Below are 11,609 nucleotides of genomic sequence, written 5' to 3' on the forward strand. Positions count from 1 at the left end.
GGGAGGCGTCATGACGGCTGCGCGTGGGAGTGGGCAGCCAAACATACGGCAGGGAGAAAGGGTGTGCTTGGCAGGAGGCCATCGTATGGAGCCATCCCCGCAGCAAGCATGCGAAAATGGCGGGGTGCCCTCTAATGCGTCGCGGCCCCCCGGCTCTGAAATGCAGGGGAACCCCTGCAACCCGTGGCCTCTTCAACCTTCACCTCCGTCTCTACATTGCTAGCACCCCTCCCTCCCAAGATGCTCACCAGAGCAGGCATCCCGCGTCCTCGGCGGTCATGGATGGTGTGGTGTCGCCGCTGCCCGTCTCCATGTCAACGTCGCCACTGCCGTCGCGAGCGGCCCCTGGCGCGGCCGAGCCGCCCGCCATGAGCACACGCAGCAGATGGATGACGGATGCATCCTCGATCGCAGTCTCATGCTCAAGAGACTGGTCGGATTGGTGTTGCACATCGTCGTGCCCGAGCGACATGGCACAGCGTTGTTTAGCCAAGATTTACACCTGAATCATTGTTGTTGTCATAAGAATTGCACGGGCGCTGGGGCTTGGAAAACTGTGCATGCAGTTTGCAGCTCCGTGTTCCTTCAGAAACCACTACAATCCATGGCACATAACGTGTAATCGTTGCGTGTTGGAGTCTCTGGGATAGAATATGAAGACTGCGGCACCCGGTTCCGAGCAGCAAGTGACAGCCAGACAGCAGCATAAGGCCGTGGCTCCCTGCCCGCACCATACTGCCCGTAATTGGGAATGCGACAGATGGCGGTAGGGGCGTGCTGGATGCCAGGCGCCGTGTGGCTTGGGCCTTAGGGCGGCGTTGGGCCTTAGGGCGGCGGGGGGGGGGGGGGCAAAGGCCTGGAGGAGGGGGGCGAGGGGGGGCGCTGGAGGGCGCGGCGGGTAGGAGATTTGGCCGACACTTGGGCCCACACAGCCAATCTGGGGAGGGGGGTCAGTCGCCACTCCGCCGTGTTTCGGCCCCACCGAACTACTGCAAGCGCCCCGCTTCGCCAACCCGAGATGACCAAATGACCAAGTAATCCGGGATGGCTGAACCGCCCCCGCTTCGGCAATCCGGCATGTACCGCCACCCCAACCGGCTCTCCCAAGCACAGCCCGGAGAGGCCTTGCAATCTTGCAATGGGTTCTCGCAATGTACTCTTTCATGGGAGACGTGCATCCCTGGCCGCAGTTCGCTGCGGCAGAAAAGCGGCAGGAGCAGGCATGAATGCCACATTGCGTTGCATTCCTTACATTCATCAACGTGCATACTGCATCCTTCATGCACACGCAGCGTGCAACCTACAGTACCGGTATCGCACAAAGCCCTTTGCCCACGACCAGCTGAGCACACAGGTGCTGGGCAATCGGTCGAAGGCTATAAGAGGCTCTAAGACAACAACAAAGAATAACAACTCCGTCCACAAACTTCCTGTGTGTGGCACAGCGACACCACACCCACACATCACTGCTGCCGTGCGGCACGACGTCGCCCCGCGGTTCCACCCACCCACTCATACTCATGTTGCCTTCAAGCATCGCATCATACGTATAACCAAACCCAACAATCAACATAGCATAACAGATTCACTGCAGCAGCAGCATGGACTGCCGCTGTGTCGCATACCGCACCCAGTACACTCTTCGAGCTGGTTCTTCGAGCAACCACGGCCGGCTGATCGTCTCTCCCGAGTTATTCTCCTTTCTAATTGGCGATAGCAAACAAAACGCCTTGCAATAGGCACTGCTTCAGCATCTAAGTCTCTCATACTAGTCCGCGTACGCTCTGCCTATCCTGTGCATCTCCCATCCGACCATCCTCAATCCCACAGCTTACTCAACAGCAGTCCTCGGACGCAACCGCGCTTGACCCTTATTGTCAGGGGCTCGGCTTATTGCGCTTGGGTCCGCGTGTGCCTTGCACCGTTCGCTTGCATGGAGTGCGCCCGCCGCCAGAACCGTAGCGCGCGGAATCCACGGTACTGGGGCGCCTAGCTAGCAGGTGGCTAGACAGGTTGAAAGAAAGATGTGCACCTAGCTGGCTGGCTATCTAGCTCTACCCGCTGATGGGCAGGCCCAGTCCCTTGAGGCTGGCCCGAATGCGGTCCTCCCACTCGAACCTGCGGTTATCCGTCCGGGTTGCGGCGGGATTGTTATGGGTTGCGGCGGAAAGAAATGGTACTTTCGTAAGGTTCTATACGCTTGTCGGTGGTTGTGAGCGTGGTCAGGCACACAGCAAGCGAAAGGGCGAGCACCCAACCCCCCATCACCCCGGAGCGCAGCTCAGGTGGCGGCACACCGTCACGGCAAATGACACTATGACAACCACAACCACACAAACACAACCGACCACACAATCACACAAAGACACACCCACCCCCACCCACCCCCCACCCCCACCCCCACATGCGCATAGCCTTGCCCTGGCTGGCGATTCCCCTCCACGACTTTCCTTTCCATTCCCCTCTCTCCCGCGCTCTCTCTCTCACCTGGAGTTGTCGCGCGAGTCGAAGTCGATGGGGTTGTTGTTGCAGTGCGCCACGTAGGCGTAGATGCCCGCCAGCAGCATGCCGATGAGCGGGTAGTAGAGGCCCGCCTCCCAGCTGCCGCCTGTGGGGAGAGAGGGGCAGCGTGGAGGGAGTGAAGGGAGTGAAGGGAGTCGAGGCAGTGGCGTTCGGAGGACGGCGGGGGAGGTGCAGGCGAGGTGCGAGTGAAGCAGGAGAAATATGGAGCATGCTACGAGGTCATAGAGCATGCTACGAGGTACGAGGTGACGGTTCATCAGCAGCTGGGGGGACGCGAGGGGCACCAGGGGCCCCGAAACCCCGCGCATACACACACGTGCGCGACTGCAGACATAACACACGCCTAGGCAGCTAGGTCACACACGCCACTCACCCGTGGCGTCAAGCAGCAGTCCGCACGCGGCGATACCCGTCACTGCCCCCAGCGCGCCGCAGGTGTTGGAGATGCCCAACAGGGCGCCTGGTTGGGAAGAGGTGAGAGGGGCAGTTAGAAAAACCCAACAAAACGAAGCCCGCCCAGACGGCACCGGAGGTGGGAGGGGCGGTGCGTGGGCGCCGCAGCCATCGTCAGCAAATGTGACTATGCGAGGGTTTGGGCGTCCAAGCAAGATGGAGTGATGAATTCGGCTGCTATCGCCCGCGCCCACACGCCCACACACCCATACACGCTCCCACGCTCACCCGCGTATCTGCTGCTGAGGTCGTTGGGTGTGCAGAACAGCCCAGCCAGGGTGAAGGGGTGGGCGGTCAGGCCAGCGATCATGAAGCCTACCACCCAGGCCGGCTCGTCGGCGGCCAGGGCGCCGGTCATGGCGGCGGCGGAGCCCAGCATGGAGATGGACTGCGGGTGTGTGTGGGTGTGTGGTGGTGGTGGTGGTGGTGGTGGGGGGTACATTCATGATTAGTTAAGATGTGAAGCCTTACCCAGGTACTGCGTGGGTGGGTTGGGGATGGGAAGGAGAAGTTGGGGCGAAACTAACCGGCACAAAGGCAGGTGCAGAGGCAGGTGGTAGGCGGCCTCAATGCACTCCCAATGTTCGCCCTCCTAGGCAAACCACCCACCCGTTACCCCCCTTCCCAGCCCCCCTCCGCCTCCGCCTCCCCTGCCCTTCCCTTCCCTTCCCTTCCCTTCCCTTCCCTTCCCTTCCCTTCCCTTCCCTTCCCTTCCCTTCCCTTCCCTTCCCTTCCCTTCCCTTCCCTTCCCTTCCCTTCCCTTCCCTTCCCTTCCCTTCCCTTCCCTCCCCTCCCCTCCCCTCCCCTCCCCTCCCCTCCCCTCCCCTCCCCTCCCCTCCCCTCCCCTCCCCTGCCGGCCGCCGCCCGCTCGTGTGTCGCACCTGCACGGTCTTGCGCACGGTGGGCAGCGGCATGCCGCCCGCCAGCAGCCAGTCGGCGAAGCGGCCGGCCAGGTTGGAGACCAGGAAGCCCGTCATGGCGGGGACCATGGACATGAAGGAGGCCTGGCGCAGGGAGGAGGGGAGGAGAGGGGAGGGGGGGAGAATAGGGGAGGAGAGGGGAGAGGAGGGGAGACAAGGGAGGGGATGACAAGGGAGGGGAGGCAAGGGAGGGGAGGGCACGGTTGACAGCGGGTAAGGAGGGAGCAATCGCCAACTAACTTCGCTCCTTCTGTCTCCTGCTCACTCAATACGCACGCACGCGCTGTCCTCTCGTGCTTTCCTGTCAGTCACGCACACGCACGCACACACACACATGCACACGCACTTAAACCCGCACCTGGCTGAGGTCCATTCCTAGGTCCTGGACGAAGTAAGTCGGCAGCCACGACAACAGAGTGAAGTAGTACCTGTGTGTAGGTGTGGGTTATGGGAATGCATGCGTGAGAAGAAGAGCATGAGAGTACCAGGTACAGCAGACGTGGGATGGATGGGCTACGGTACGCATGGATGCGGAGTTGATACGTCGCCGTGGCGAGTCTGGAAGCAGTGGCACAGTCGTTGCCGTGCTTGAAGGGGACGGGGCCTTGCATGGTGCCTGAGTGCAATTGGCGAGGGCGAACCCACACCTCCCTTCATCCCTCCCACTTCCACAAGCCCGCTCACATGTTGTTGCAGAAGTGAGTCACCATGAGCGCCTGCATCTCCTTGGAGCGGAGGAAGGCGCGGTACGGCACCGGCGGCGCAGCCGCCTTGACGGCGGCGGCGCCGCCAGCCGGCGCGGCGGCGGCGGCCGCGGCGGCCGCCGCCTTGTCCGCCGCCGAGGCGGGTCCGGCGCCGCTGGCGGTGCCGGTGAGTGCGGCGGTCATGGATGGATCCTGCGCCGCCAGCTCCGGCATGATGACGGACTCGAACCAGGCGTACCAGACCAGACCTGGCAGTTGGCGGGTTGTGGCGGGGTGTGGCGGGGTCAGCGTTGACAGCCGAGCCGTGAGGAGGGATGTACTCGTGGCCACCACCGTACGGCCATTCAAACTTCCGGCGCTGCCTTAAACCGTCTGAGCCCCAGCAACAACCCTCTCCCAAAGCATGAAACAGTCGCCAACCTCCCCCAACCGCACACCACCAGCCAACCACCAACGGACAACCGACAACTCACCCAGGCCGCCGTAGATGTAGAACAGCGCCTGCCAGCCCAGGCTGTTGACTATGGGCGGCGCCGCCAGCAGCCCCACCACCGTGCCCAGGTGCAACCCCCCGAAGGAGGTGGTGGTGGCGGAGGCACGACCCGACACTGGCACGGTTCGTGCCACGATGTCAACCACGGCGCTTGGAGCCACGCCCTGGCCCGCTCCCACGACGAAGCTGCGGAAAGGTGCGGGAAGGAGCAGGGAAAGGGGGATAGGTGTGCGGTTGTGGGAGGGGCGATCAAGGCCAAACCAACGTGGAAGCTCCAAACCCAGTACCCTGCTCCCACCCCCTCCCCCACTGCCCTGCAATCCGCAAACCCACACCCCGACCTCCCAATCTCCAGCACCCACTCCCGCCCTCCCATTCCCCACACCGACCCCCCCCCCCCACACACACACACTTCCACACACACAGCCGGCCCTACCGTGTGAGCGACAGGGTGGGCACGGTGGCGGCTGCCAGTGGCGCCACGAAGGTGGCGATGGACCATGCGCCCAGAGCCACCGGCAGCACCAGGCGCCCGCCGGAGCGCGAGGCCAGGTAGCCGCCGGGGATGCAGGCCAGCATATAGCCGGTGTAGAACAGCGCCTGGGGGTGGTTGGGAAGGTGGTCCGAGGGGTGGTTGGAGCGGATGGGCCGCCACGGCACGGAACGGCAGCACACTGGCAGAGTGTATGCAGTATCAATTTAGCGCCCGCCCCCTGGATCCAGACCTGGATCCAGCACAGAGCGAGGGCGTCGTATGGCGGCTGTGCCGCGGCAATTCCGCATCCTACCCTTCACGCCGCAACGCCCACCACAAACCCGCCACGAATCACTCCTTGCTCCTGGCCCGCCGCACTCATGTCCACACACCCACACCCACACACCTGCACCAGGCCGCTGACGGACGCGCTCCACCCCATCTCTGCCGACATGGGCACAATCGCCACACTCATGTCCACCTTGCCCTGCAGACAGATTGGCGGGGTTGAAGGGATGGGGGGAACGGGAGGATAACGCTTCGAGGGATGCGTGTGGACGGCAGCGCGGCTGGGTGCCATGTGACAGTTGCATAGGCTGCACGGGCTGCGGCCCGCAACACGCAGCCACAGCATCGAGCACGGTGCGGCGGAAGGGCGGGGTGCTCTGCGACCCCTTTCCTCCCCGGCCGGCGGCACACAGCAGTGCTGGGCAACCCTGCCCTGTTTGCGCGCAAACCCACATTTCGCTCTTTCTACCGCGGCCACACAACTCTAAAAGTACCGAATCCTAAAATATGTGGCTTTAGGCGACCCACGCACCATGTTTGAGAGCATCAGCGCCAGTGTTGCAGCGAACACGAGCTTGTCGTTGGCGGGCTTGCTCGCCCACCACCCCTCCAGCCCGCCTGGCGCAGCTGTAGCGTCCGCCTCCGCCGACCCAGATGGCGAGGCGCCGGATGCGGAGGAGGCGACAGATGCGGATGCGGATACGGGTGCTGAAGTGGTAGCTGTGCTGGTGCTAGCGGCCACGGAGCGACGCAGTTGCTGTTCCAGCTCCTCACGACTCCGGTGCGCGTCCACCTCCTGGTGAGCACCGTCCTGTGGCTGGTGTTGCTGGTGTTGCCGCGGCTGCAGTTTCAGTCCAGGGGCGCCGAAGGACGGCGGCACCGGCACAGCGGGGCCTTTCGTCGACAGCGCGCTCGCCGGCGCGGCGAGCTGTGACCGCGACGCCGGCCAGGACCACGGTTGGCGGAAGGATCCCGAGCAGCCGCATATGGCTGGGGGCGCAGAAAGGGTGGGCGCTAGCGAGGGCGCGGACGACGGAAGGCCGTTTGGCGATGGTGCGCAGCTTGGCCGGCCAGCGCCAGGCCCGGAGCCCAGACGCAGGCCCATGTGCGCCATGGCTGAGCTGGTTGGTCGGCTGGTATAGCTAGACGTTTAGAGCACGTGGCGCAGGTGAGCGCGCGCTGGCAGGGTGCGGCCGGACTGACTGCAGGTATACGCTGCTGGTGTGCAAAGTCGCTGGCCACAGATGCGTTCCTAAGCAAACCCTGCCTTTTCAATTATGTTGGTTGTTGTCACTGGAAAGCCTAGGGCAAGTCGATCGGGATAACGGCGCGCCGCTGGCAAAAGGAAGGTGTTGCTGCGTTGTGTGTGGTCCGGTGTGTAACTCACGCAAATTCGACTGAAAGTTGTGGTTGATGAGCCAGAGCCAAGCGAAGGCGCCGAAATCGGGCGTGGGAGGTTCGGCGAGCGGAAAAAGCATTGTCCTGGCATCCTGGCCAAACGGTCACCACAGCGCTCGACGAAAACTGCAATAGATTATATATTCGATCGCCTATACTATGAGCAAGCTTGCTTGTGAATCGACCACCGGATGGCCCACGGTTCGCCGTCTTGGCGAAGCATTTCCCCGAAGCACTTCAAGGATGACGCAGGATGACGCGCTGGCTGCTCTCGGTGACTTGAACTGGCAAATGCAACCTATGTAGCATGTGGGTCGGGAGCCTGCGCGCAACTGCCGGACGGGGACGTGCGCAATGTTCCCGCCGCGGCCCGCCGGGCGTTGCCAGGACTCGGGGGGCGTTCGACATCCTTAGTACCATCACATACATACTAAGTAAGGTCATAAGGTGGTGCTCGTGGACCAGCCGCGCAGGCGAGGGGTGTCCTCCGTGTCGTGGCTTGTCTATACACACCCCACGACACACCCCCTGCTACCCCTCCCTCCTCCGTCATGATACCGTGCGCACGTGTCCAGCTTCCGCTTGAACAGCGGCAGCTGCGGCCCCTGACAGTCCCGGGCAAGCGTCGGTGTGGCACTGTGCCGTCCAAACGGGTACCGTGGTAGCGGGAGCGAAGGCGGCAGGCAGGAGAGGGAGCATGAGAAGAGCAGGCGCGGTCTGTGATGATGAAGTGAGTGAATGAATGGGTCGTTGAGAGCAGACCCTTGCTTGGTTAGAAGCTGCGGGGGCCGCCAAGGGGCGTCAAGGGGTAACGGTTGGGAAAAGCGAGCGGCAGTTCTTTCTTGCAAGCTGGGGTCTGAAAGTCGCGCTGGTGCTGACTGTCATATCAGTGCAAGGCCAGCAAGTTGGAGGTATTTATGCCTGGCGCGTTTCACCTCAAAATTGCACGCAATCACCTCCCATTGGTCAGTCCAGGAATTGTTTGAGCCTTCGACGTGAAACCGGTCAGGGCTCGTAAAGTCTGATGCTATTCATTAACAAGCTCTTGCACTGCTACTGCGGTGTGTGATTCCTCCAAGTGGTCCCGAAATCATCGCTTTTCAACTACTTGGTTCTCGCGCCAAACTCTTTCCGGTTGCCTGGATGACACGCAGCTCTGCACATCTGACACTTTCGCTATGGAAATCTACATTGCCGGGCGTGAGTCAAGGAGCGCTCGAGGTGAGGCACAATGGCACTCCGTCAAGCGTCGTCGCACGCACCTGCGTTGCTGCTCGTAAGGTTTCTCTGGTGCATCGCAACTCCAAGCAGCCCTGGAGCGTGTTTGCTTAAGGTCTTGCTTCCGAAAAGAGGCCCGTTGGCTCGGCGTCACGCGCTGACGTCGGCAGCCACCACAGCGCCCCCTCACGTTTCACCAGTACCAATTGCCCCTCCCATGGCTTAACCTGTACTATTCGTTTCCTCCCTGTCGCAAAGGGCGCTCTGAGCGCGCTCAGCGCGCGGGCGGCATCTAGCAACAGCAGCAGCGCCCAGCATGACAAAGCCGGGAGCCTCAGGCCTCTGGGCTGTAGCTTCCGCCAGCCCCGCCCACTCACACCTGCTGGAACCTTTCGAGGCGCTGGCTTGGCGCTTGGCGGCAACGGTGCCAGCACCACCGGCGGCGCTGGATCCAGCGCCGTACTTCACGGCAGCGAAGGTGGCTGGCGGGCGTACGGCGCCGCCGCGGCCGCGTCGGCGCTGGCGCGCCGCGCACACCCTGACGATGACAGCACTGCGGCCGCCGATTCAGCTCCAGACATCGTGCTCGCGTTCTCCCGCGCTGGGCAGCAGCATAAGGCTGCTGCTTCTTCTGCTGCCGCTGCTTCAGCCGCTACCGCTGCTACAGCCGCGCCCGGCACCTACCCAGCAGATGAGGAGCTGCTCAGCCACCTACGCCCCGCCCTGGCAGGCGCTGACGCTGGCGCAAACCCTGCTGCTGCCGTGCACGTGGTGACCGCGACCAGCGCCCCTGCTACTGCCGCCACGGCCACTGGGGCCACGGCGCCCACAGCTGCTGCCGCGCTGCCGCCGCCGCTGTCCTTCACCGACCATCGCGCTGTGTTCGAGGGGCAGAGCACGTGGCGGCTGCTGCGCGCGTACGGCGTGCTGCGTGCGTGCGGCGTCAATGTGCGACCTGGGTTTTGTGTGGGTTTCGGAGGCAGAGTTCGCAAGGGCACAGCGGATAGCAGCACGGAAGATAGCAGCCTGTTGCACTCATCGCGACCACACGCACACGCACGCAGGAAGGATTGGCCCAAGTCACATAAACGCAGTCACGCGCATGTTACACAACCTCACACACACATACACACACGCGCACACGCACACACACGCGCAACGTTTTCCTTGTGCTCTTTAACACACACACACGCACACACCGCAGGTGTTGGTGGACAACGCGGAGACGCTACTGGGCGCCACTCGCCGCCTGCCGCTGGTGCCAGCGGTGGCTGACGCCGTGATTAAGGCCACCTTCTTCGCACACTTCTGCGCCGGTGTGTGTGTGCTGCCTTACGTGTGTGCAGGCATGCAGCGGGGCTGGGGCAGGGGGGCTTGATAAGTGCCCGAGCTTAAAGAAGTAGGTCCCAAACGGATTGCCGCCCCACCCAAAAATGCAGTGCGAGCTTCACGTATAACGGGCGCGCCGGGCGGAACTTTGACGGGGCAGAGCTCAAACAACAGTATCATTTTGTGACAGCAGGGAGGCACAGAAGGTTATCGTGATACGTTGTCAGCATCATGTCACCTTTGTGAGTTGTCATCAATGCTGCACGCACACGCAGGCGAGGATGTGGACGAGGTCCGACGCACGGTGGAGCGACTGCGGGTGGGTGGGTGGGTGGGAGGGAGGGAGGGAGGGAGACGAATCAGACGATGACATGTCATGTGGGTTGGGGCTGGACGAACGTCTGTTTGGCTGCACGGTTTCACACGTGGTGCATTCATGCCGTCCCACACCGCACTCCTTCTCATCCGCGCCGGCACCTTGTCCAGCGTTTGTTCCCGCGTTTCCGCCTCATTCCATGATCCCTCTCCTCCTGCGTCGCTCCGCCGCCTCCTGTGTCACGCCGCCTCCTCCCCCTACCGCCAGGCCTCGGGTGTGGGCGCCATCCTGGACTACGCCGCAGAGGATGACGTGGGTGCCAGCACCGCCGGCGGCGGCACAGACACAACCACCGCCGCACCCGCGCCGCCTGCCGCCAGCGCCGCCGCCGCCGCCAAGGCCACTGTTGCTGGCGGCGCTGCGCCTGGCATTGACACGGCGGCAGCGGCCGCGGCGCCTGCTGCTGATGCCGCCGCCGCCGGGCCCAAGGAGGAGACGCTCAGCCCCCGGGCTCTGGGTGTGGTGGGGCGCACGTACGACTACGAGTCGGAGGAGCAGTGCGACAGGTGGGTGGTGTCGTGCGGCCGTGTGTGGAGACACATGCGCGCGTGCGTGCGTGCGTGTGTGTGTGTGTGTGTGTGTGTGTGTGTGTGTGTGTGTGTGTGTGTGTGTGTGTGTGTGTGTGTGTGTGTGTGTGTGTGTGTGTGTGTGTGAGTGTGTGCGTGTGTGTGTAAACATGTGTGTGGGGCCTCAGTGGTTTACATGAACAACCATAGACACACACGTAGGCAAACACAAACACACGTACGGTACACACACACACGCACACACGCCGCCCGCGGCCTGCCTCCCTTCATGCTGCAGGCACGTGGAGCACTTCCTGTCCGCCATTGAGATGGCCGCCCAGCAGCCCGGCCGGCCCGCCTTCGCGGCCATCAAGGTACGCAGCTAGCGTGTGTCCTACTGTACTGCCGGAATCCCGCCGTACGGTATGCATTCCACCAACCACGTTCACGCTTGATCCCGCCCGCCGTTTGATTCCTCTCGCAAACTCCTGACTACCCTTCCCTGCACACAACTTCAACCCCCCTAAACTTGTAATTTTATTACACCGCTCTCCACGCCCGCCCCCAAACAGATCACGGCGCTGGGCAACCCCGGCCTGCTGCAGCGCGCCTCCGCCGCAGTGGCCATGATGCATCGCCTGTTCGCAACCTTTGACGAGGACGGTGAGCCAGGCAGTAGCAGGCAGGAGCAGACAGGAGCAGGCGGGGGGGGGGGGCGGGGGGGGGCGGTAGCAGGCAGCAGGCCTGCGCTCTGGCGTGTTGTTTCGCTGTTGCTGTATGAGGTGCGCTGGACTGCGCTGTGAACTGCACACGACAGGGAGCCCAGGCTGGGAAACAGCATGTTAGTCTTGTTTGGGGAAGGGGAACTGCACATGCCACCTGCTTGTACGCACACACTCACTGCGGATGACGCATGTGTGACTACA

At 62.9% G+C, this 11,609-nt stretch overlaps 3 protein-coding genes across 3 annotated transcripts in view; 1 reads left to right on the plus strand and 2 right to left on the minus strand.

Annotated features, from left to right (window-relative positions):
* CHLRE_16g648288v5 (uncharacterized protein) overlaps positions 1 to 609 on the minus strand; it is a 1,106-nt gene extending 497 nt beyond the window's left edge. The window contains exon 1 of the mRNA XM_043070750.1: positions 1 to 609. This exon is cut by the window's left edge and continues 497 nt beyond it. Within this exon, the coding sequence (XP_042915393.1) occupies positions 245 to 472 (228 nt within the window). The 5' untranslated portion in view covers positions 473 to 609 and the 3' untranslated portion in view covers positions 1 to 244.
* A 627-nt stretch (positions 610 to 1,236) lies between these two features.
* CHLRE_16g648300v5 (uncharacterized protein) lies at positions 1,237 to 7,389 on the minus strand. Its single transcript, XM_043070751.1, has 11 exons — positions 6,389 to 7,389; positions 5,975 to 6,055; positions 5,530 to 5,693; positions 5,074 to 5,279; positions 4,581 to 4,848; positions 4,255 to 4,324; positions 3,858 to 3,980; positions 3,205 to 3,364; positions 2,897 to 2,983; positions 2,488 to 2,608; positions 1,237 to 2,118 (listed from the first exon to the last, which is right to left on the minus strand). Exons 1-11 carry the CDS (start codon positions 6,968 to 6,970, stop codon positions 2,055 to 2,057), a joined length of 1,926 nt encoding a protein of 641 aa, XP_042915394.1. The 5' UTR covers positions 6,971 to 7,389; the 3' UTR covers positions 1,237 to 2,054.
* Positions 7,390 to 8,280: 891 nt separating this feature from the next.
* Positions 8,281 to 11,609, plus strand: part of CHLRE_16g648350v5 (uncharacterized protein) — a 9,481-nt gene continuing 6,152 nt past the window's right edge. The window contains exons 1-7 of the mRNA XM_043070752.1: positions 8,281 to 8,475; positions 8,731 to 9,420; positions 9,677 to 9,788; positions 10,077 to 10,120; positions 10,385 to 10,683; positions 10,982 to 11,057; positions 11,256 to 11,346. Coding sequence (XP_042915395.1) covers positions 8,398 to 8,475; positions 8,731 to 9,420; positions 9,677 to 9,788; positions 10,077 to 10,120; positions 10,385 to 10,683; positions 10,982 to 11,057; positions 11,256 to 11,346 — 1,390 coding nt within the window. The 5' untranslated portion in view covers positions 8,281 to 8,397. The remainder of the gene's footprint in view (positions 8,476 to 8,730; positions 9,421 to 9,676; positions 9,789 to 10,076; positions 10,121 to 10,384; positions 10,684 to 10,981; positions 11,058 to 11,255; positions 11,347 to 11,609) is intronic.

This window comes from Chlamydomonas reinhardtii, chromosome 16, assembly GCF_000002595.2.
Source record: "Chlamydomonas reinhardtii strain CC-503 cw92 mt+ chromosome 16, whole genome shotgun sequence".
Taxonomy (NCBI): Eukaryota; Viridiplantae; Chlorophyta; class Chlorophyceae; order Chlamydomonadales; family Chlamydomonadaceae; genus Chlamydomonas; species Chlamydomonas reinhardtii.

Coding starts and splice junctions, on each gene's coding strand:
- CHLRE_16g648300v5 (XM_043070751.1), bottom strand. CDS start 6,970: ATGGCGCACATGGGCCTGCGTCTGGGCTCCGGGCCTGGCGCTGGCCGG. Junction 5,694..5,974: donor CCGTCAGCGGCCTGGTGCAG/GTGTGTGGGTGT, acceptor AACCACCCCCAG/GCGCTGTTCTACACCGGCTA. Junction 5,280..5,529: donor CCCACCCTGTCGCTCACACG/GTAGGGCCGGCT, acceptor ACCTTTCCGCAG/CTTCGTCGTGGGAGCGGGCC.